This window comes from Erpetoichthys calabaricus, chromosome 15, assembly GCF_900747795.2.
Source record: "Erpetoichthys calabaricus chromosome 15, fErpCal1.3, whole genome shotgun sequence".
NCBI lineage: Eukaryota > Metazoa > Chordata > Cladistia > Polypteriformes > Polypteridae > Erpetoichthys > Erpetoichthys calabaricus.
Genome location: NC_041408.2, coordinates 45,874,169 through 45,896,999, shown reverse-complemented (window position 1 = coordinate 45,896,999; position 22,831 = coordinate 45,874,169). Strand labels below are relative to the sequence as shown.

The window sequence follows — 22,831 nt, the reverse complement described above, 5'->3', positions numbered from 1 at the left end:
TTTATTAGAGTATGACATTACATAGGTTTCCTATTAGAGTAATTTTTTCCAACTTTGCATCTTGTTTTTTTTTTGTATTGTGGTATTACAACTGCGACTGCAGCTTTTGCAGTATAACTCAAAATTTTCTTTCTTTTTAATCGCTTATGCATATTGCCTACAAAATGGATGTTTTGTCAACATGTAGTGGATGCTTTCTGTTAGATAAGTCTTCCATCCTTCATTTATAATTAATGCTCCTTTTGCCTGCATGTAGCACTTTACACTTTTCTACATTAAACTGAATTTTTCCAAGTGTTCATCCATTTTTGAAAATTTTCCATGCCTTTTTGAATTAATTTCCTTATACACTGGCAACATTTGCTAGCTAAGCAAGATAATATGTTTTCTGTCTATACCAGAATCTATACCGTTAATATAAATTCAAAAAGCTGATGAACTTTCATTTGTCATACAGAGTAAATAAAGTTATTTACACTGACTATAACATTCACAAACTTAAACATATTTAAAAATACAAACGGTATGATATTATGGTGTTTCAGAGGATAACTGTTTCAGATAATAAAGTCACGATGAAAATAACAACTGCAAGTCGAGCATTGTTAATTAACTACATATAGTATATATGTAAAAATTTCAAAGTTAACAAAACATACTATCATCACCTGTCATAAAAGGGCAAATTAAAAGTTGTTAGTCAATAAGTACAACACAATACAGTTGTAATGGGCTAACATATCGACAGGTGATACTTTTATCAAAACATACTGTACTTGTATCATCATACAACAAGAAGGCTAACAATAACATTATATTTTTTGTTCAACAATTACAGATAACCAAAAATCATTTTGCTTTATATTTGCCTGTTCAACTGAATAGTCCTCCCTGCCACTTTTGAAGCTGTGAGAGACAGGGAGATGGAAGGTTGTCCATCTTTCTTCGACTCTTTGCAAGAAATTGTATTTATTCGGTGTAACGCTTTTTTATATTTGTCAGCATCGTATAGTTGCAGAATGGACAAAATACTGTAATAAACACAAGACTGACTAGAACTGAAAAATGAGACGATAAAGGCCTCTTCATGAGGTTTTTACATTATAGCATGAAAATTACCGTTACATATCTTCAATTTATAAATATATTATGTATTCAAATAAGGGTTACTATCACTTTTGATGATCCTCTATACATGTATATAAACCAGGTTGAAGTTACCTCCCGATTGTCCATCCAAACTACTTTGTTTCATTTCAAATACTTACAGCTTTAAGAAATTTTACTGTGCTATGTTTTTATGTTGGTTGATTCCATGCTGGCTAGTACTTTCAAAATTCAAGGTTGTATTAATGTCACTGTCAGTTAGCCTACATAAACGTCTAAACCAAACCTATTCTAAACTCCCTATCCCCCAGTCATTAGCATAAACAGTCCTTAACTGACATGTATGCCTTCCCAATAAATAAGTGTTCCTCTTGTTTTAATGCAACCCATCCAGCTTGTACAGTCCCCGTCTGTTCAAAGAGATACAACAATTCCCAATAGATCTGTGCCTCTTTATTTTACATCAAGATCTAAGCCATGGGATAAGTCTTCGTATGTACTTAATCTTAACTGTAGAGGCATGTGACATAGGCACAACATCACACAAGAGCATCTTCTCAGGATTAGCTCAACAAGGTCCTGAAAACTGTTGACCAACCCATCTTTTAAACAAGAGTCTTCTTCCACTGTAATTGAGAAGTGTATATTTTCTCTCTAAACACCACAAAGGGAAGTTGTACTAATTCTCAATCATAAAGTAAGCTAGGACAGAAACATCAACAGTTGCCTTGTTAATTTTTAAATTTATCTAGAGTGCTTAATTGAGTTAAAACATTTCTAATATAATAATTAACTTTTTTAGCAATTTATTAAATTGTTTAAACATTGGTATAGATCAAAAAAATGAATTCATAGTTAAATAAAATAGGTTTTGTTATCATACTGTTAAAATAATGATTAAATGTTTACAAAGCATGGAATAAAGGTTAGGGAGAAAAATACATACTTATCCCATCCTAGGCCTTCTATGTCCTTAATAAGTTGGGAATAATATTGTGGAGGAGGTGCAATAAGAAAAGCCTGCTGGTTTTTCAAAGCAATTTCCTGAGACAAAAGAATAGATTTACACCATAAAGAAAAGAAAAGTCTTGCTTACATAAATATATGGTATATGAATCAATGTACATAAAGAAGGAATAATAAAGATTAAATTTAGAACAACTGATTTCATTATAAAACAGTATTATTGGAGCTAACATGTACCATTCAAAATGAAACTAGAAACGTACAAGAAGTTTTCAACTAGGACCAAGCAACATACAATGCTAATTATAATTATGATAACAAATTATTAATTATAAATATGATAATTTACAAGATTTCTAACAGCAGAGAAAGAAATAAAACAAAAAACACAACACACACGATTGTTTATATATATTTTCTGTCCATGTGGCAGATAAAATTAAAGCAAGCTTGCTTTCAGGTGAAAGACCTCTCAAATTAGCACTCCAAACAAGCATATTTAAGCAATCAATGATGTCCAATATGATCGAGAAAATGAGTCATCTGAACAGCAAAGACAAGATTAAAAGGAAAACATGCAGCAAAATGTAAAAGGAAAATAAATGTAACTGATGAAGAAGCACACATCAGATATGACAGTAAAACAGCAGCACATAAATGACATGTAAATGATGACTGCATCTTGATACCCATAATTAATTTGACAACATTTCTGAAATAGATTTTCTTTCATATTAAGATGCATACAGTTTCCTGTGAATTCTGCATTTTATATGACTATTAACAAGACTTAACGACAAACACAAGAAAAGGTACATGGGCATTTTTTAACAAGCTCCCATGTTTGGTCAACTATTATATGCAGTTTTTTCATGTTCATATCAAGACATCTGACAGGAAAAGTAAGATTATAAATGATCCTTAGCAAAGAAGGTTATGTAAAAATTTCAAAAAGGCTTTATTCAAAACATTGTCCATCCCAGGGGGTTTTCAAACTGTGTGCAGCCAAGCTGCACATTGCCACTCCAAACAAAGAAAATTTTTAAAAAAGGAGCCTAATTTTAAAGATCTTTTAAATGATTCACATAGATATTAAAGTTTAACGCAAAATGTTCTTCAACTTTTTGCTTTAAAGTAGCACATTACTCCCGCTGTTAGATTTCAATCACGTCTTACCCACCCCACCTCATTCTCCCCTTGCCGCCTGCTCCAATTCAAAGTCTATCTCCGCTTACCTTGGGTCCAACATAACCCCAGTCACTCACTCCTGTTGCAGAAAATAAAACTATAATAAAATTTTAAAAGTCTTGAGTCTTGAGCCTTCATTATATGTGAACTCCAACATGACCGTCCTTTTTTGCACTTACAGATGGAGCCCCCATGTGCCTTTTTCAAAACATCATGGCAACTGAAGAAATCTAACAGAAAGCTTCCTTTAATCAACTAGGTTCATTTAAATATAACGACTATGAATCACTTCAAACACGCTGGTCAATCTACAGGTAATGGGTGTAGTCCAAAACCCACCTCTGTTTTAAGTATCATTTACAATTGTTAAAATTGTCAGACTAATGTAGAAGAATATCTAATATTTCATTTTAGGGTTTACTTATGTTAATCAACAGTGGAAACCTTTTGTTTCCAACAGAGTTGTCAATGTTCAGTAAATTTTATCCCTCCTTAAAAAATAAATTCAGAAACAGGAAGAATGCAGAAGCAGGTTGTGTAGCCATGAAGTAGTCCTCACTCATCCTTGCCTTTTTATTTTGACATTTTCCTCACCTGAAGTATTATGAAACTTGTGAATACTTCCTTTGATTCGAATTTATAAGTAACAGTATACATTCTGTAAACTGAAATTATAGAAATTTTAGGGCTATTTTTTATTTCATATCACAACTGTTAGTAAGTAAAAATTATTCTTATATATAAAAAAACAACAATTTATTAAAAAAAATTGCCCTATATAAGAAAAACTAACAGGCATACATCCACACAATCAACTGTCAGTAACCACTTGTTATAATACCAAAATGCAAGAGTGAGGATGGGGCTGAAGAAATATCGCCTTTAGTTGTTAGTGCCTAATTAGAGCTCAACAATTTAAGACAGAACAAATTGTAGTATTTTGAAACAGTCAATTCCTGGAGGTATGCCATGAAGAAAAGCTGAAATAATTTTGGGATGCCCCGGTCTGTCATGAGTTATTTGAAATTGGATAGTACACACGCACGTAAAGTCCAATAGAGGGCACACAGCAGCTCACAAATTCTTCACTTCCTCCCTCAGCCAAAAAGGCACTGACCAAACAGGGGACCTGTAATGGGTAACAGTGAGATGCAGGTCTAAAAAGTAAATATTTAGTCCCTCAGCACCAAAGTCACCAATTTAAACCCAGAAGAGATTCTCAGCACTCAGCAGTGTGTCTGTCAAGGCTGAGAACAATGTGGTTATAATTGGTAACTCCATAGTGCAAAATATTACAATTCCAAACTATGTTAATACAGCAGTTAAAGCTAAATACATTGTAAGAATGAAAGTATTCATAACAGAGGCCATATTGAGGTCACTGGCTGAAAATTTATTTTTATGTTACATTTTGGCACTAACAATATCACTTTGCAATAATATGAAAAGAGAAATATCATATCTTTATGCACTAAATTCTAAAAGAAAATGTCAGAATTTAATAGTGCCTGTCCCCTTACCAAAATTACGTAGAGGTGATATGATTTATAGAAGACTGTGTTCCCTTCACTGCTGGTTAAAAACCTGAAGTGTAAATAAAAGCATAGCTTTTGTGAATAAATGAAATGATTTTTAGGAAATGTTCAGATTTTTCAAGAGAGATGGTCTTCTTTTGTTTTATCCCAAATATGGCAGTAAAATATCTGGCTGGCTGATCAGAGCACAATTCATCTGGCAACCCTTGTTCTTAAATCAAGGCTGTTGTTTATCCCACCTGTTACTATCCTCTAACTATTACTCAGAATGCCTGTTCTGGGCATCTTATAAACTTAGAAAAATCTAAATCACTTGAGTCATGATAATTAGTCAAGAGTTAAAATCAGGTCCTCCACAATGGGTACCTGTCTCTCTATTATAAAAAAAAAAAAAATCTTGGGAGGGAGACTAGTGAGACGAAACATGACTAGGGAATCCATTCCCGGACGGGTTTATCCATTCCTGGGAACTCGGGGAATCCCGCATTTCATTCCTGGGAATCCTGGGCTCTCGGCCATCTAAAATGTGAACGGTTTTAGAACGGCCGACACTTATTTTTAATAAAACTACTGCAATATGTTGACACAAATAAAAGACTAACCTTATCTACAAGCAGTTCATGCTGTCATAAAAGTACATGTATCTTTAGTTGCGGTAATAAGAGCATAGAAAGCACAACATCCTCACAGGTGGCGCAGTGATAGTGCTTCTGCTTTGCAGTAAGGAGACTGTGGAAGATTGTGGGTTCACTTCCTGGTTCCTCCCTGTGTGGATAGCACGTTGAGTACTGAGAAAAGCGCTATATAAATGTAATGAATTATTATTATTAACATGTCCAGCATGCAGTCATCCATGCGAGAGTGCACCTTCATGCAGAAGTACACCAACGGCTGAGAAAGCACACTCTGCCTCCACTGAAGTAGGCGGCACAATCATCAGATACTGATTAGGGCTGGGCGTTTAATCGAGAAGTAATCGAAATCGACATTCAGAACCTATAATTGATCAAATTTTTCCAGGTCAATTATTTCGATTACTTTCCCTTTAAAAACACTACCGCGTGTGGAGTCACGTGACCCTGCTCCGTTACGTTACATTATTCCGCCGACATGTCGAGCATGGAGAGCTTAAACACTGACACAACTGAGCAACAAGAGCAGCTTGTACCAAAGAAAAACGCAGTCTCCGTCATTTGGACACATTTTGGCTTCAGTAAGGATGAGATCGAAAAAAATGAAGTCAGATGTAGACACTGTAGAAAAACAGTTTTGACGCCCAAAGGTAACACCACCAATTTGTTTCAACACTTGAAGCACAATCATGTTACTGAATATGAACAGTGCATGGCTCAAAAAAAACAAAAAGAGACTGACAAGCGCCCAGCAACAAGTGCCTCCGCAAAGCAGATGTCGATAACACAAGCGTTCACAAATGCCACACAGTATGAGAAGAGTTCAAGAAGATGGAAAGAAATAACTGACGCTATTTGTTATTACATCGCAAAGGATATGACTCCCTTGGCTACAGTGGAGCGAAGCGGGTGTAAACACCTCGTTAAAACTCTCGACAGAAGATACACTGTGCCATCGCGATCACATTTTTCTAAAACTGCGCTGCCAGACATGTACAAGACATGTTGTAAAAATGTAGCTGCTGAACTGAAAAATGTTCAACACTTTGCAGCCACATCTGATCTCTGGTCAAGTAGGACGATGGACCCATTCTTGAGCCTTACTTTGCACTACATTAACGACGATTGGAAGCTGCGCCAGAGATGCCTTGAGACGGCATATTTTCCAGCCGATCACACGGCAGATATGATTGCGCAAGGTCTGAAAGATATGCTTTCTGAATGGGACCTCGCGGAAGAAAAACTTTCAGCCATTACGACAGACAACGGTGCTAATGTTGTCAAAGCTGCTGTGCTTAATGGATGGTTACGGCAGCAGTGTTTTGGACACCGACTACACCTTGCAATTGGTAAGTACACGTCAGCTTAATTAAATATAATAGCATTGGGATGTTATCAAATTGGGCATATCTGGCGTTTACTATATTCTGGCTACGCTAAATTTGTTCATAAAGCACCTTTATAAATGTTACAATATGCTTGATATTACAGTGTTACAATGTTAAGTTCACATTACAATGTAACAGAACACTACATCATTAAAGTAAAAATCATTGTGTTGTAAAAATGTGTTGTTAATCTGATATTATTTAAGAAATATAACAGGCTCATTAATTTTGGTACTGTTAAAAGCTTCAGGTATGAATAAAATATTGTCAATAATAATAAAAAAATTATTAATTTTGTGTGTTTCAGAAAATGGATTGAAAGATCAACGTGTGACACGTGCAGTGAGGGTGTGCAAAAACATAGTCAGTGCTTTTTCCTATAGCTGGAAAAAAAAGAAGGCATTAATGAAGGTGCAACAAGAACTGAACCTGCCACAACACAAGCTAAAAACAGCATGCGTTACCAGATGGGGATCGATGCAAATGATGATTGCAAGAGTCCTCGAACAAAGGAAAGCTATTACACAGGTCCTTTCTGAAGACAAAAAATCCAGGCACCTTGTTCCATCGTGGGCTGACCTGGATGTCTTAGAGGCTGTCAGCAAGGCTCTTTCCCCCTTGATGGAGTTCACAGACGCCCTATGAGGGGAAGAGTATGTGACCATTTCATTTGTAAAGCCTGTACTGCACATCCTCAATTCACGAGTGCTTGCTGAGGAGGAAGATGATGTGGAGCTGACTAAAACTATCAAAACCAGCATCCTCAGGTACCTTAAGGAGAAGTACTCAGATCCTATCACAGAAGAGCTACTGGAGAAAGCCAGTTTTGTTGATCCCAGATTTAAAGCTACCTACATTTCTGCTCACAATGTCCCCACCATTCAGGAGAAAGTGAAAACAGAGATGGAGAAGATGTCAGAAGCTGAAGTCTGCAGAGAAAGTCAGATTACAGAGACTGCAGAACCAACAACTTCATCAGCAGTAGCAAAAAAACAAAAGAGGTCATTAGGAAGCTTTTTTAAAGGGAGTGAGGCAACAACTTCAGCAAGTTCAGCTACACCCACTCTGTCACTTCAGCAATCGCTAGAAGGAGAGATGACCAGCTATTTGGTGTCCTCCATGCTGGATAGTGAGGCAAATCCACTGGACTGGTGGAGAAAGCATCATGTACACTTTCTCACTCTAAGTAAGGTGGCAAAAAAGTATCTCTGCATACCAGCTACTAGCTCCCCATCAGAGCGGGATTTCAGTTCGGGCGGAAACATTGTTACATGCCTCAGGTCCTGCCTGAAACCTGAAAAGGTTAACATGCTCGTGTTTCTTAGTAAGAACTTAGAGTAAATTCATGTTCATATAGTGACATGACAAGATCGCTAAGATCACCTCATGCAACAGTGTTTAGAGAGTTCTATTTTCATTACAACAATCTGTTGTTTACATTGATACATTGCACATTAAAATATTTGTTTACAGAAGATGCAAGAAATGCACTGTTTAAAATATTATTTACAGGATATATAAGAGTTATTTTATTTAGAAGAGATACTGCTTATTTTCTACTTTTAATAAGAAAAACATTGAACATTATTTATTTTTACTTTTTTTATAAGAACAAAGTGACTGTTCATTTTAGGCAATGTGTGCTTTAATTTCAGTTGTTCAACACTGATGTTCAATAAATAATCACAGATAGTAGATACTGTGTTTCCTTCAATTATTTTAAAATCAAGTAATGCACCCTTCATTCAAAAATCTCTCACTTGTAATATGTGAGCATATTTACTGTACAAAACTTGTCAGTGAACTATGAGGGCAAAAAAATAAATAAAATAATCGTTCATTAATCGTAATCGAGTTAAAATGTTCAATTAATCGAGATTTTGATTTTAGGCCAAATCGCCCAGCCCTAATACTGATACACTTGTTCTAAACAACGCCCGCACTTGCCGTTGCGCTGAAACACCGCCATTTCAGCTTTTACTGATGCATCCACTTTCTTGTCATCATTCTGTGATGGCAAGTTTCTTGGCACAGATAATGCGGATGAAACAGACTGATGCATTGCAATTTCAAGTTGCTGTTCAAAGCTGTTGTCTGATGAAGTGAAAGCTGCAGCAATGGCGCCACCTTAATTATATTCAGCTATAACTCTGTTATTTCTTGAACGATTTTTACACGCTATATATGCGATCTTGGCAGTTCCCGTTTTCCCAGGAATTAAAGCAGTTTCATTCATTTCATGGATTCCCTAGACGTGATCTTCTCGGAAGACAATTTGACACCCCTCGAGAGACACTTTAACGTCACATGAGACAAGGGAGTGAGACAACATTTAAAACAAGTTCATGGATATCTAACCAAGCAGTTGTTGGAATGCTTTTGGCAGACAGACATCATGTGCTCCCAGCTCTTAAAACAACGACAAGCAGAACACACAGCTCACCAGAAGCAGCAGCAGCAACAAGCCAGCAGATAATCCGACCACTTCTCCTTAGCGTGCGTTCAGCCAAAACCCCCCATTCACAACGCGAGCAGCAGAAACACAAAGTGGCAAAAGGACAGCTGCTGTACAGGCTTTGAAATAATCGACACACAGCACGACAAACAGAATACGCAGCTCGCCAGCAGCAGCAGCAGAAAGACAACAGCTGATCCGACGGCATCTCCTTAGCTTGCGTTCAGCCACCCCCCCTTCACAACACAAGCAGCATTATACATCCTGCGAGAAAGATTTAACCACGCCCAGGGCCAGAAATAAAGGACAAGTATTGTTTTTACAAAAGATTTAAAGTAAAAATAATGTATATGTAACAATCCCTATGAAAATAACAATCTCTTTACATTGTATATCCGGTAAACCAACCCCGGGGTTTGGGTGAGTGAAGTGAGCAGGAGTCGGAGCCCCCTAGTGTTTGTCTATATATACACACACACAGTATATATCACAGTAGTACATCCTCGCTGCTTACTAAACATTCACTCTCTTGAAAATAAGGCTGCTTAGGTAAACATTGTATCTTCCCAATGACACTTGATTTATTAAATTTGACAATATGCCCTTAGCTGAAGCATCACCAAGTGGTTATACATTCTTTAATAAATCAACAGATACAGGTTGAGGAGGAAGCCTTAGGATAATTCTGTGTGATGAACTTCAAGCCGCTTGTAAGTAAATTTACATCCTTTGAGGAAACTGTATCAAATATTACAATAGATTCCAGCACAATTGTAGTATTAGCCAACAGACCACCAGGACCATATTCAATGTTCATGACTGAATTTGGCAGCCTTATATCCGATTTAGCAATAAATAATAATCATATAGTGTTGATGGGGGATTTTAATACACTCACTGCTGTGGAAATAATTTTAGAAAATACTATTTGTTAAACTCAACTGGGTTTTGCCAGATTGTCAGTGGCCCAACTCACAGTGATACTGTAACTACACATTAGAACCAAATATTGCTTAAAAAATTGAAACTCTTTAGTAGTAGGGTGTTGTACCATGTTAGCCATTATGAATGTAATGAGAAGTGAATGACGCCTTTTATTGGGTAACTGATCAGATTACAATATGCACGCTTTCAAGGCAGCTCAGCCTGTCTGAAGAAGGATCCTAAGCTGCCTCGAATACTTGTGTTCAGTTAGCTAATAAAAGGAGTCATTTTGCTTTACTTCTCATTGCAGTTGAAATTCAAAATTTAAAATTACGCCATATATATATTATATTATATACACATACATACATACATACATATAAACATTTAACTGGGAAAATGTACAAGTAAAATTTAAGGCCAGTACTAAAAGTGTCAGAGAGCTGGACAAATGTTTGCTATCAAATGAGAACGCCATCAACAGACACTTGGACGTAAATCCAGCATATGCAAACGTAAGAAGAACATGTTCATAATAAATAAACTGTACACCCCACCCCTCCTGATCACACTGACTTAGCCACCCCCCCCCCCCCCCCCCACGTACTTTTTTGCTATATATTGCCTTTCATTCTTGTAAGTCTAAGCATTATCCTCTGATGAAGACCCTTGGTAGGAGTTGAAAGCTCAGGAATAAAAACAACTTTATGATACGTGATTCATTTTTTTCTCCCTTTGTGGATCTCCAGCTGCGCATATTTTATATATTATTATATATATATATATATATATACACACACACACACACACACACACACACACACACAATAATGACAACGTGAAAAAACTTTACTTGAGGTTTTTGCAAATTTATTAAAAATAAAAAAACTGAGAAATCACATGTACATAAGTATCCACAGCCTTTGCTCAATACATTGTCAATGCACCTTTGGCAGCAATTACAGCCTCAAGTCTTTTTGAATATGATGCCACAAGCTTGGCACACCTATCCTTGGCCAGTTTCGCCCATTCCTCTTTGCAGTATCTCTCAAGCTCCAGCAGGTTGGATGGGAAGCGTCGGTGCACAGCCATTTTAAGATCTCTCCAGAGATGTTCAATCGGATTCAAGTCTGTGCTCTGGCTGGGCCACTCAAGGACATTCACAGAGTTGTCCTGAAGCCACTCCTTTGATATCTTGGCTGTGTGCTTAGGGTCATTGTCCTACTGAAAGATGATCCGTCGCCCAAGTCTGAGGTCAAGAGCGCTCTGGAGCAGGTTTTCATCCAGGATGTCTCTGTACATTGCTGTAGTCATCTTTCCCTTCATCCTGACTAGTCTCCCAGTCCCTGCAGCTGAAAAATATCCCCCACAGCATGATGCTGTCACCACCATGCTTCACTGTAGGGATGGTATTGGCCTGGTGAGCGGTGCCTGGTTTCCTCCAAACGTGACGCCTGGCATTCACACCAAAGAGTTCAATCTTTGTTTCATCAGACCAGATAATTTTCTTTCTCATGGTCCGAGTCTCCTTCAGGTGCCTTTTGGCAAATTCCAGGCGGGCTGCCATGTGCCTTTTACTAAGGAGTGGCTTCCGTCTGGCCACTCTACCATACAGGCCTGATTGGTGGATTGCTGCAGAGATGGTTGTCCTTCTGGAAGGTTCTCCTCTCTCCATAGAGGATCTCTGGAGCTTTGACAGAGTGACCATCAGGTTCTTGGTCACCTCCCTGACTAAGGCCCTTCTCCCCCGATCGCTCAGTTTAGATGGCTGGCTAGCTCTAGGAAGAGTCCTGGTGGTTTCAAACTTCTTCCACTTACGGATGATGGAGGCCACTGTGCTCATTGGGACCTTCAGCAGAAAGTTTTCTGTAACATTCCCCAGATTTGTACCTCGAGACAATCCTGTCTCGGAGGTCTACAGAGAATTCCTTTGACTTCATGCTTGGTTTGTGCTCTGACATGAACTGTCAACTGTGGGACCTTATATAGACAGGTGTGTGCCTTTCCAAATCATGTCCAATCAACTGAATTTAGCACAGGTGGACTCCAATTAAGCTGCAGAAACATCTCAACGATGATCAGGGGAAACAGGATGCACCTGAGCTCAATTTTGAGCTTCATGGTAAAGGCTGTGAATACTTATGTGCATGTGCTTTCTCAATTCTTTTATTTTTAATAAATTTGCAAAAATCTCAAGTAAACTTTTTTCACGTTGTCATTATGGGGTGTTGTGTGTAGAATTCTGAGGAAAAAAATTAATTTAATCCATTTTGGAATAAGGTTGTAACATAACAAAATGTGGAAAAAGTGATGCGCTGTGAATACTTTCCAGATGCACTGTATGTATATATACATACATAAATACATACATACACACACACACACAATACATGAATTTATATATATATATATATATATATATATATATATATATATATATATATATATATATATATATATTATATATACGTATATGTGTGTATATATATATATATATATATATACACACACACACACATACATTATTGTGAATTTCCCCTTGAGATTTAATAAAGTATCTATCTATCTATCTACATACATACACAGTGGAACCTCGGTTCATGACCATAATTCGTTCCAAAACTCTGGTCTTAAACCGAAGCACTTTCCCCCATAGTATTATATGTAAATACAATTAATCCATTCCAGATCATGCGAACTCTATGTAAATATATATTATTTTTAAGTTTTTAAGCACAAATATAGTTAATTAAACCATAGAATGCACAGCGTAATAGTAAACTAAATGTAAAAACATTGAATAACACTGAGAAAACCTTGAACAATAGAGAAAACTAACACTGCAATAGTTTGCGCTATAGCGCTACCAACCGCTGGATAAAAACACTTTTTTTTTTTTTTTTTTTTTTTGAGTTTTAAGCACAGGGAAAAAAATTTGAAAAAAATCCAGAATTTAATAAACCACCAAGAAAAGTAACATTGCAACAATGCATGCTACGAACCGATCGCTGTAAACAGAAGTGAAAACAAAATCAAGCCCAGTGCATTCTTTAACTGCCTTATGCGTCCATCTCTCTTTCTCGCGCTGCCTGTGTGTGTGCGTCTGTCTCTCTAGAGCGCTGCCTGTGTGTGTGCGTCTGTCTCTCTCTTGCGCTGCCTGTGTGTGTGTGTGTGTGTGTGTGTGTGTGTGTGTGTGTGTCGCACTCTCTCGCTCTCTCTCTCTCTCGCTGCACAGGAAAAGCACAGGGAGAGACTGAACATGTACAAACTGAAAGGGAAACTGGCTTGTTCGTATACCAAGTGTGTGGTCGTGAACCGAGGCAAAAGTTTGGTGAACTTTTTAGTCGTAAACCAATTTGTACGTGTACCTAGACGTCCGTGCCAACAGTCTCTTGTCAAGTTTCAGTAAAAACTAAAAGTCGAGCATGTTCAGTAGCTACCCCAGTTAGTGTCCTAGGACTTAAGAGGCAGCGCATGCAGTGCTCACTGCTGGCCAAAATGCTGGCTTAAAAAATGCAGCAGGCTCTAGATTTGGAGGAGGTACAGTTGAGAGCACAGCTAAAGTCTAAAAGAGATCACCTGGCTCTAGAGGAATTCAGTGCAAAATTTACAGTTCTTAAAGGACGCAGTCACAATCTAAGTAAACCAAACCCTTATAGTGTCCTTGAAAAACCAGATGAGAAGAATGAAGAGCCATATGGTGGAAGTATTTGTAGCTCTTTGTATAGAAATAAAAATAAATATGAACCTTGCCAAGAACATTATGAACAGCAAAATAAGGCACAAGTACCTTATGTACCCCACAGAAAGATCCCAGTATTTGATGGCAACCCAATGGACCATGTGAACTTTGTCAGTGCCACATCATGACTCCATGCTACATAACCACATTACAGCATTGCATTCTCATTTTTTCTTCTCAATATTAATAAAGCTAATTTTGAAGTCTACTGTACTCCACCAGTTACCAGAAAGCTAAAAGGTACACAGATTGCAATTTACATTTGATAAGGCATTTTCATAACCACTTACAGAAATACACTACCCAGTAATAATATTAAAACAATGAATGGATGGATAGATATTCATGCTGATTTTGTATGCCGTTAATTAAAGAAAAGGTTACGAGGGAAAACTAAGAGATATTTCTGAAAAGACAAATAAAAACTTTGGAAAGACATATAATAATTTTTCACAGCATTTATTTATAAAACCTAAAATGATTATCACAAAAACATGTTTAAAATTAACAGCAGACATGTTAAAATATTCTGACATTAGAGCATTTTTTCAATTAATTCACAGTACAGTCACAAAAGCACAGACACTACCTGTTCTTAAACAGTTTAATCCAAAAAGAGTATTTGCATTACACTGTAAATTGACTCATGGCTCTGCCTGCACAATGTACAGTCCAGACTTGAATCTTAACATGATTCATTTATTAAATATAAAATATGCTTATTATTTTCCATTTTTATTTAATTTTTTTAAAGTAGCTTTAGGAAAACACCAAAATGAGCATGATAAAATAGTGTGATAATGCTTTATTAAATTGTGGGTGGAGAAATGCAGTTTAAATTATTATTCCTTTAATGACAAAGCATAAGCCAGCATTACTGATTTGGCACACAACCAAAACCTCACACATTTATTACACTTTTTATTTTTAAAGGTATAAACATCCACACTTTGGAGTTTCTACAAAAAGATTATAAATATCCAAAATACCAAACAAAATGCCAAAGCTCATGCTTATACCAAGAAAAAAAGATTATTTTTAATAACAATCACACATACTGATATAGAAAATTCTGAGATGTTATGCCATATAAACACAATATCTAATGAAAATATGTCGCAGTTATAAAGAATTACACAAAAATACTTTCAACTTACCAATACTGTCTTCAGTTCCAGCATAAAGCTAGCCAAATCAGAACAATGAAGCAGTCTCTGTGGAGACAAATGCTAACTTTACATACTGTAATCATCCCAATTTCCTCCTTATGTAACTTTTTGAGCAATTTGTCTCTTTTTGTACTTTTTTCCATCATTATAATTGTGTTTCAAGAAAGTAACATAGTATGTAATCAAGCAGATAAAATTTGTAGAACTTAAACAAATAACTTCAAAATCAATCCTGAGAAAGAAAAAAAAAAAGACAAAGAAAAAAAAAACAAAGAAAACATGGAAAAAAACAAAACCTTACAGAACAAGAATTCAATCCCCACCCGAGAATACCACAGCAGAGCCAAGAGCAGGGAGATAAAAGAATACACAAAATAACCTTTCCCCCCATATACGAATGCTTATTCTAAAACTTTTTTAATTAAATATTACCCTGTTTTAAAAAACGTTTTGGACACATCCTCTAAGCGAAAATTGTTTTTTTTCCCCCCCAATTTCAAATAATATAGAATGTCAGTTACCCACTGAGTTATAAGAGGTGGGTTTCAATTCTACAAGTTAAGCAAGATAACTCTATGGGCTCATAAAGTAGTATATACTACTACAATGAATTTTCCCTTATCCAATTTAAGCAAATCTGGAAGTACACCAAATATTGCTGACAATGGTTTAGGAGTGATTGTGACACCAAGGCTGTCTTATAAGTATTTAAAGATTTTTGTCCAAAATTATATTAATGTTGCCAAGTGATGCCAGAGCTAGATGGCAATATTCACATGTCGGATCTTATCCTGGGTACATTCTGGACAATTGTAAACAAGATAAGTATGACCAAATGAAAGATTTTAAGTTGAATTATTGAGTGCGTGGTGCATATAGAACTACTGTAGAGTGAATTCTATGTATGGCTGACTTCCACTCCTTTTCTGAGATTAGATTAGATAAACTTTATTAATCCAATGGGTAAATTCAAATGTTAATTGAACATTAATTTATATTAATTGAAAGGTCCTGTTCCCACCATACCTTGCCATCATTAAAGGAAATATTCTTTGAGATGTTTTTATATATTGTTGAAATGCTATATGAATCTTCAACACTGATCAGTACTACCTCTGGAACAGAAATGGGTGGGAGGTCTGGATATTGGGTTAGATATGTTTTAACAAAATTTCGAATTTGAAAATAGTGGAAAAATTGTATGCCGGTAAATTTAATCTGAAGCGCAATTGTTCATAAAATGCAAATATGTTAACTGTATACAGCACTCCCAGTGTCTTAATTCTGAGCATTTCCAATGATTAAACAGTGAGTAGGTTTGAGAAGATTGAAAAAGATGACTGTCTCTGCCTTGAAGTCCTGCATTGGTTCCATATTCGAAGTGACTGGTGCACAACTGGATTATTGGTATATTGAAGAAAATTAGTATTTACAGGGTACAAAGTAAAGCATGTAAAGAAGTACAGCAAATTTAATTCCTATTGCTCAGCAGGATATTGTAAATTCATCCATTTGTACCAATTTCCATTTCTTTACACTACTTGTGTATATGTGCCGCCCAGTTGATAAAATTTAAAGTTTGGTAGTGCCATGCCAATGTCTACTTTGGTCTTTGTAGTGTTGCCTTTTGAATGCATAGATGTCTTGAGTTACAAATAAATGAGGTCCATTTGATTTGAGTCCAGTTTCTTAAAGAATGATTTGTTAATGTACAGTATATAGGGATGCTGTGAAAAAAAATGGAAGGTTAGGAAGAATGTTCATCTTAATAATAATAATACATTTTATTTATTTGTTGGCGCCTTTCCAAACACTCAAGGACACCGAACAATAGATAAAACATAGATTATAAACAAAACTACAAAAATTAAAATCAGACAGAGCAACTGTAATCAAAGAGAAAATCTTGGCAGTATTTGTTCTATCTGCTGAGGTGAGGTGGAGGGTAGACAATCTGTTAAAATCGTGTTTAATTTTTGTCCAGGCTGTTAACAAAATAATTTAGAAAAAGGCCTTTATATTTACTTGTGATGTTTATCCCTAGATAAAAGTCTTGATATATGAACGGATACTGTGCAGTCTAGTTTGGTGTGCTAGAGAATTCAGTGGGAAAAGCATACTTTTATTCAAAATAATTTTGTGTCTTTTTACATTCTGCTAATGCATTAAGGACTAATTATAAAGATATTTGTGGGTCTGACATACAGTATAAAGTACCATATCTTCTTCACATAATGATATTTACAGTTTGAATCCTTCTATGATTATCCCCTTTATCTATGATATAGTTTAAAAATGAATAATCAGTGGCTTAATGGTTAATGTAAAAATCAATCGTGATAGAGGGAACCCTTGTCGAGCACAGCATTCTAGTTTAAAGACAGTTCATGTGGTTAATACAAACTTAGGCTTCTGGACTTTTATAAAGAGGAAAACGTTGATTATCTACCCATATGTTGTACTGAAAGAATATGAAACACAATGACCTTTTTTCCCCAGTGTTTTGACCTTCTCCACAGGTTACTGCAGGGACACTGCCCTTATCTGTATAAAGTCTGACTGTGGAATGATAAAAATAAAACAATGGATAAGAGCTTGTTGCACTGGTAAATTAATCAAGATGTAGTGATTAAAATGTTAATTTAAAAAATGAGTAGAAGCATAAAGAATATACATGTAACAAAAACTACAACACTAAACAACCCATAAACATCATAGACACTACACAATTAGATCCAATGAAATTGTGCTCACACAAGCTTTCCAAACCTTCTAAAATCAATTTCACTGGATAACAGTTTTTTGAGCAATGATCAGGTGGTTTCTGCCCTTGCATACAGTACTTGTACCTTTTGTGAAAGTGTTTATTTGATATGTGGACTTCAGTCTTCACACATTATATACCTCAGGTCTACATTTTGTCAATTATTACTAAAACATGAAAAACGTTTCTGTTTTAGTTATGTGTTCAACAATTCCTGCTTTGCATTTCCTGTCATCCTACATTTACATAGGTTGTTGTAGACACGGAACAGACATGCAATGTATGTATTTAAAATGACAATATATTATTCACCCTCTACAATTCCAGGCACCTCACACTCCGATAAACAGACTTCAGCTCTGAGAATCTTCTGTGCGAATTGAGCAGCGGTGGTGGGGGGATGGGATAGCAGGCTGCTTGCTGCTTGAGCTGATCGACACACATTTGGAAAACAAGATACAAATTGAGTGGTGCAAACAAATTTAAGGTGGCCCGGGATTACGAGGTTTTTTTGTAGGCTTCAGGGATTCTAGTGTTAAAAGGGCAAATTCTGCATATTTGCACTAAATTCCCTTTTTTGGGTTTTTCAGCAGTTTATATCAGCTACCATTGTCACTTCTCAGCAACTGACGGACAGGTCAGGAATATATTAGCCAAGCTTCACTCCATCATGCTCTCTGTGCATGAAGCTATTAATCAATCGTCCAGGCGCTACATCCACTTTTCATATCATGTGTGTGTACATACAGAAAACACATTTTTGCCAACACAAAAAAGCAATCTGATGCAGTGTCAGACTTTCTAATGTAATAGGAACACTTAACTGCAGTCATATTGCAATAAGGGCACCTAGGGAGACGCTGCTTTTGATAACCATAAGCAATTACATTCTATTAACTTACAAGTCACATGTGATGCCAAGATGAAACTGACAAACACTGTGGCTATAACATGCTAGAGCAGGGGTGGGCAAACTACGGCCCGCGGGCCACATCCGGCCCATTGGTCTTTTTAATCCGGCCCGCCGAAGATTGGTACAAAATTGCCCAAATCAAATCATAATTATGACTGCATTCATTTGACCTTGTCCTGTAATGCCTGGCGTTCCACCAAGTGGCGCATTAGGCGCAGTGATACGTTGACTTGATTTTGCGGAGCCGGGGTTACTCTCTGCTATTACTCTGCTACTGCTCTGAACCCATCCGCAACAATGAGTGGGCCAAAGAAAAGAAAAGTTTACAATCAATATTATTCTGTCATATATGTTTTGAACTTGTTTATTTCTTCTTACTGTATTGTCTTTTATTTTAAAGCTCGATTGTTCATTAGCATAATAACAACTAAAATGTGATGAATACATAAATGCTGATTTTTTTCAGTATGGGAATGCAGACAAATCAGTGTTTTGTGTTGTACTGATTACAAAATATGGAGAATACTCATACGTCATTTCAGGATACTAAGCCAAGGCTAAAGACAAAACACAGACAGTTTCAGAAAGAAAAAAGATCAAATTTTAATACTAACAAAGGGGTGCATTAGGGCAGTGGTATGAAACATATTTCCTGGAGGATCTTGTAGAACAAGGTGGGCATTACCCATTCTGCTCAGCTTAGTGGCACACAGCGCCCGTTAAAATAAGCAGATTTAAAAGGGATGCAGACATCCTGCTGCAGAAAACCCCACTTGCATTTCAAAGTACTGTATGTGACTGAACTCCAGCTTTAACCAGGATCTTCCTGGACTGCATCTGATAACAAAGGTGTGAATCAGAGATGAACTGACATCTCTCCAGAGGCCCTTTTACAGACTTCTTCAGCCAAAATGCACAAATATGAACTCAAGCCAGAACAAAAACCTATAAAATGAATGAATGACAACCCTAAGGGTCAGAAGAACTTGCTTATGTGAACACTGATTCTGTAACATGAAGGGACTTTAATCCAAGCAGAAGTTATACATTCTCTTAAAACTAGTTACACTGATCCAATCAGTATATTCTGCTGAACACTCTCACTCAACTCCCAGGACACTTCCTCAGAGTAATGTCTCTCTGGGACAGTCTACCCCAGGGGAAAACTGTGCTCTCACTCTGCAAAATGACCTTCTAAAACTTCTCCCTGAAACTAATAGATGATGAGTCGTTCTCTGTTTGTGAAGCTGAAAATTGACAACCTCTTTCTCTTTGCCAATCAGAAATTGACAATCTCTCTGTGAAGCCATGCTATGGGCCCATGGGCTAAAGAGGCTGAGAAACAATCATTAGTTCAACAAGGGAACTTCAGCATCTAAACTCTTTTGCCAGAAAGAGTAATGCTTTTTCCCTAAGTTGACACAGCAAAGGGCCCAACAGCAGAAAGCAAGCAGAGAAAGCAGCATCACAGAACACCACAAACGAAGGTTCTTGTAGTAAAGAGAAAGAGAGCACATCAATGGAAGAAATACCTTCCACTTACACCTGGAGCAGCAACAAAGCCACACAGCATTGGACATGACCTTTAAAGACTTGGTATTTTAACACTATTTATCTCTGCCAAGATAAATTATAAGATTAAACAGCCAGCCTCTCTATGTTATTAAGTTTGTCTGTGTAGTATTATATGTCAACATTCAACATTTATTGGCATCCCTCTGGGTGGGTGTCCTATTGATTATTAATTATCAATTCCTACAGTCTCAAGGATTGTGTTTATACCCTTGCCAATTTCATAATTAGAACCCATTTCTTGATGTTAATGAAATAGCATGCATCCATCTATAAACACCATTTAATTCAAATCAGGATCACTAGGACAGCAAAGTTATTTTTTTATTTTAAACTTAGACATTTAGTGCAATAAGATCATTTCTATTAGCAAGCATATATATACTTGGGTGTGCTTTTTTTCAGATGCAAGCAACCTTGACTAATGCATATGCAGTAATACAGTACTGTTATCGGGTTTTATTTACACAAAAAAAACTCATTTAAGTACACATCATGTAATACAATTAAAATACATACAGTACAGTATATATAAATTAAATGATTACCTGTTTTATGATATTTTGATAACCCTGTAGTAAAGCCTTTAGTTGCCAGCAACATTTAAAACTGAAAAAGAAATAAGGATTGTATTCTTAAATGCAACTACACCTTATTTTTCTTACTTATTTTTATATGTCAGAACACAAATCAAACACCTACAATATCAATATCAGCGTCCATTTTATGCATTTCGATTAGCCAAAGCAAGTACTCTAAAGAATGCCACTGTATTCTGAACATATGGCAATGTCCCTACAAACTTATATTTAAAATACAGACATACAGTTTCAAAAGAATCAAAGCTTTAAAAATAGCAAATATTAAAGATAAGTATCTGCAACTATTAATCATCAACGTAAGAATACAAAAAATGCGTATTAGATAAAATCCCATTTTTATCCCAAAAATGATTTTATATTTGTAACGCTTATAATGCATTCAGATAACTGTATTTGATTTACCTTGCATGCTTAAGTTGGTGATCTGAAGGCAGTACGATCCTTATACGGAAATCTTGCTCCTGTATTAATGTTAAAAAGGTCAGCATCAGAGTATAATAACGTGATGCATAACGAAAACTCCGTATTTTGTAATGCAGAAAATTAAATATCTATAGTTCTCCTAAAAATGTGTTTACTTGTGTAAATATAAAAAATACACGTATACCTGAACAGTAATAAAGCCATCATACACCGTTTTTGCTTTATTCTGAGGGAGAAGCAGTGGGCACTGATTTATCAATGATGAGTCCGACATCATTTTCCACTGTAAAAAATGACATAAAAAGCATTGTAAGCAAAGTCGAACTGCATAGTCAGTCAGTCAGTCAGCCTCTCTCTCTCTCTCTCTCTCTCTCTCTCTATATATATATATATATATATATATATACACACACACATACATATATATGTGTGCGTCCTGAACCAAACACCATACACTTGTATTATGATTGCTATTAAAGTTTTCAGATGAACTGAAATATTCACCATATAAATTATGTACCATGACGCTATACTTAGAATACGCTAAACCCCTGTTATCGTCTGAAATCGTACACATGACAAATAAATAAATAAATATATATATATATATATATAATGCATTTACCAATAAGTCTACTTACTGCCACAATAAGAAGCTAACTTCCAGAAGCGGATCGCTTTTCTCGATACTTATATGTACCAGGTTACATATTCCCGCTCAGGTCCTTCAAAACAACATTCACTTTAATGCGCATGTGTTGAAAGACTTCAAAAACTAAAACTTTATTAACACACCGCATATGCGCGTAAGCTCAACAGAAATTTTTTTCATGGAATTAACTGCTGTATTTTTGGTCACTCTCAATACTTATGCACGAATTCAGAACAGTGCCCTTGCGAAGCAGAAGTATCGCTGCAACTTTAAGAGAATGATCTTTTTATGCCTTAAAATATGTGTGATGAGGAGGTTTTATGCGAAAACTATAGAGTGAAAATAAATACAAATTTCTGAAAATCCTTTATTACACTGGCTTTAATTAAAAAATTTCTCTGATGTTGATTAAAGTAATTAAAAAATAGTTCCTTTATTGAATATACAAATAAATATTATTATATAAAGAAGCACTGCTGATGCCTTATTTAAATGTACAGTATTACTGTTTAGATAGATAGATAGATAGATAGATAGATAGATAGATAGATAGATAGATAGATAGATAGATAGATAAGGAAATTGAAGGGTTACAGCAAAAAAAGAAAGTACATTTGTTACACACATTTGTTACTACTGTTATTATTTATTTATTACTATCTATTTCAAATGATAAGTATTACTGTCTATTCACATACCTATTATTTATTATTTATTATCTATTTGTAGGATATTACATGTCTTTACCTGCCTTGCACTTGTCCTGTATTTATACATATGTTGCACTGCGGTCCTGGTA

The 22,831-nt window shown here is 36.0% G+C and overlaps 1 protein-coding gene across 4 annotated transcripts in view; it reads right to left on the bottom strand.

Annotated features, from left to right (window-relative positions):
• Positions 1 to 22,121, bottom strand: part of fancl (FA complementation group L) — an 89,295-nt gene extending 67,174 nt beyond the window's left edge. For 2 of the 4 annotated variants that reach the window (XM_051919625.1, XM_051919624.1), the window contains exons 1-6: positions 22,022 to 22,121; positions 21,565 to 21,663; positions 21,360 to 21,418; positions 20,904 to 20,964; positions 15,095 to 15,151; positions 2,054 to 2,151 (exon numbers count right to left, since the gene is read on the bottom strand). In XM_051919625.1, coding sequence (XP_051775585.1) covers positions 2,054 to 2,151; positions 15,095 to 15,151; positions 20,904 to 20,964; positions 21,360 to 21,418; positions 21,565 to 21,657 — 368 coding nt within the window. In that variant the 5' untranslated portion in view covers positions 21,658 to 21,663; positions 22,022 to 22,121. The remainder of the gene's footprint in view (positions 1 to 2,053; positions 2,152 to 15,094; positions 15,152 to 20,903; positions 20,965 to 21,359; positions 21,419 to 21,564; positions 21,664 to 22,021) is intronic. The other 2 variants (XM_028821030.2, XM_051919626.1) reach the window with 2 other exon arrangements.
• Positions 22,122 to 22,831: the final 710 nt, after the last annotated feature.